This window comes from Meleagris gallopavo, chromosome 1 (genome assembly GCF_000146605.3).
Source record: "Meleagris gallopavo isolate NT-WF06-2002-E0010 breed Aviagen turkey brand Nicholas breeding stock chromosome 1, Turkey_5.1, whole genome shotgun sequence".
Taxonomy (NCBI): Eukaryota; Metazoa; Chordata; class Aves; order Galliformes; family Phasianidae; genus Meleagris; species Meleagris gallopavo.
The window spans coordinates 36,082,807-36,083,229 of NC_015011.2; the positions used below are offsets into that span (position 1 = coordinate 36,082,807).

Genomic DNA, 423 nt, shown 5'->3' on the forward strand with positions numbered 1-423 from the left:
CTGCCGCGGCACCTGCGGCCGCTGCACTACAACCTGATGCTGAGCGCCTTCATGGAGAACTTCACCTTCTGCGGGGAGGTGAACGTGCAGCTGGAGGTGCGCAACGCCAGCCGCTACATCGTGCTGCACGCCCACCGCATGCACATCGAGGCGGTGCGCGTGGCCGAGGACAAGCTGGCGGGCGCCGTGCGGGTGGCACGGTCCTTCCTCTACCCCCAGACCCAGGTCCTGGTCGTCGTCCTCAACCGCAGCCTGGAGGTGCAGCGGAGTTACAACCTCAAGATCATCTACAACGCGCTCATCGAGAACGAGCTGCTCGGCTTCTTCCGCAGCTCCTACGTCCTGCACGGCGAGCGCAGGTACGGCGGGAGGAGCCCGGCGGGCGGCACGCCTCAATCCGCGCCCCTCGGCGGCGGCCCGTGC

General features: G+C 68.1%; 1 protein-coding gene across 1 annotated transcript in view; it reads left to right on the plus strand.

Moving 5' to 3' along the window:
* TRHDE (thyrotropin releasing hormone degrading enzyme) overlaps positions 1-423 on the plus strand; it is a 216,919-nt gene that overhangs the window by 456 nt on the left and 216,040 nt on the right. The window contains exon 2 of the mRNA XM_010708202.3: positions 1-359. Coding sequence (XP_010706504.2) covers positions 1-359 — 359 coding nt within the window. The remainder of the gene's footprint in view (positions 360-423) is intronic.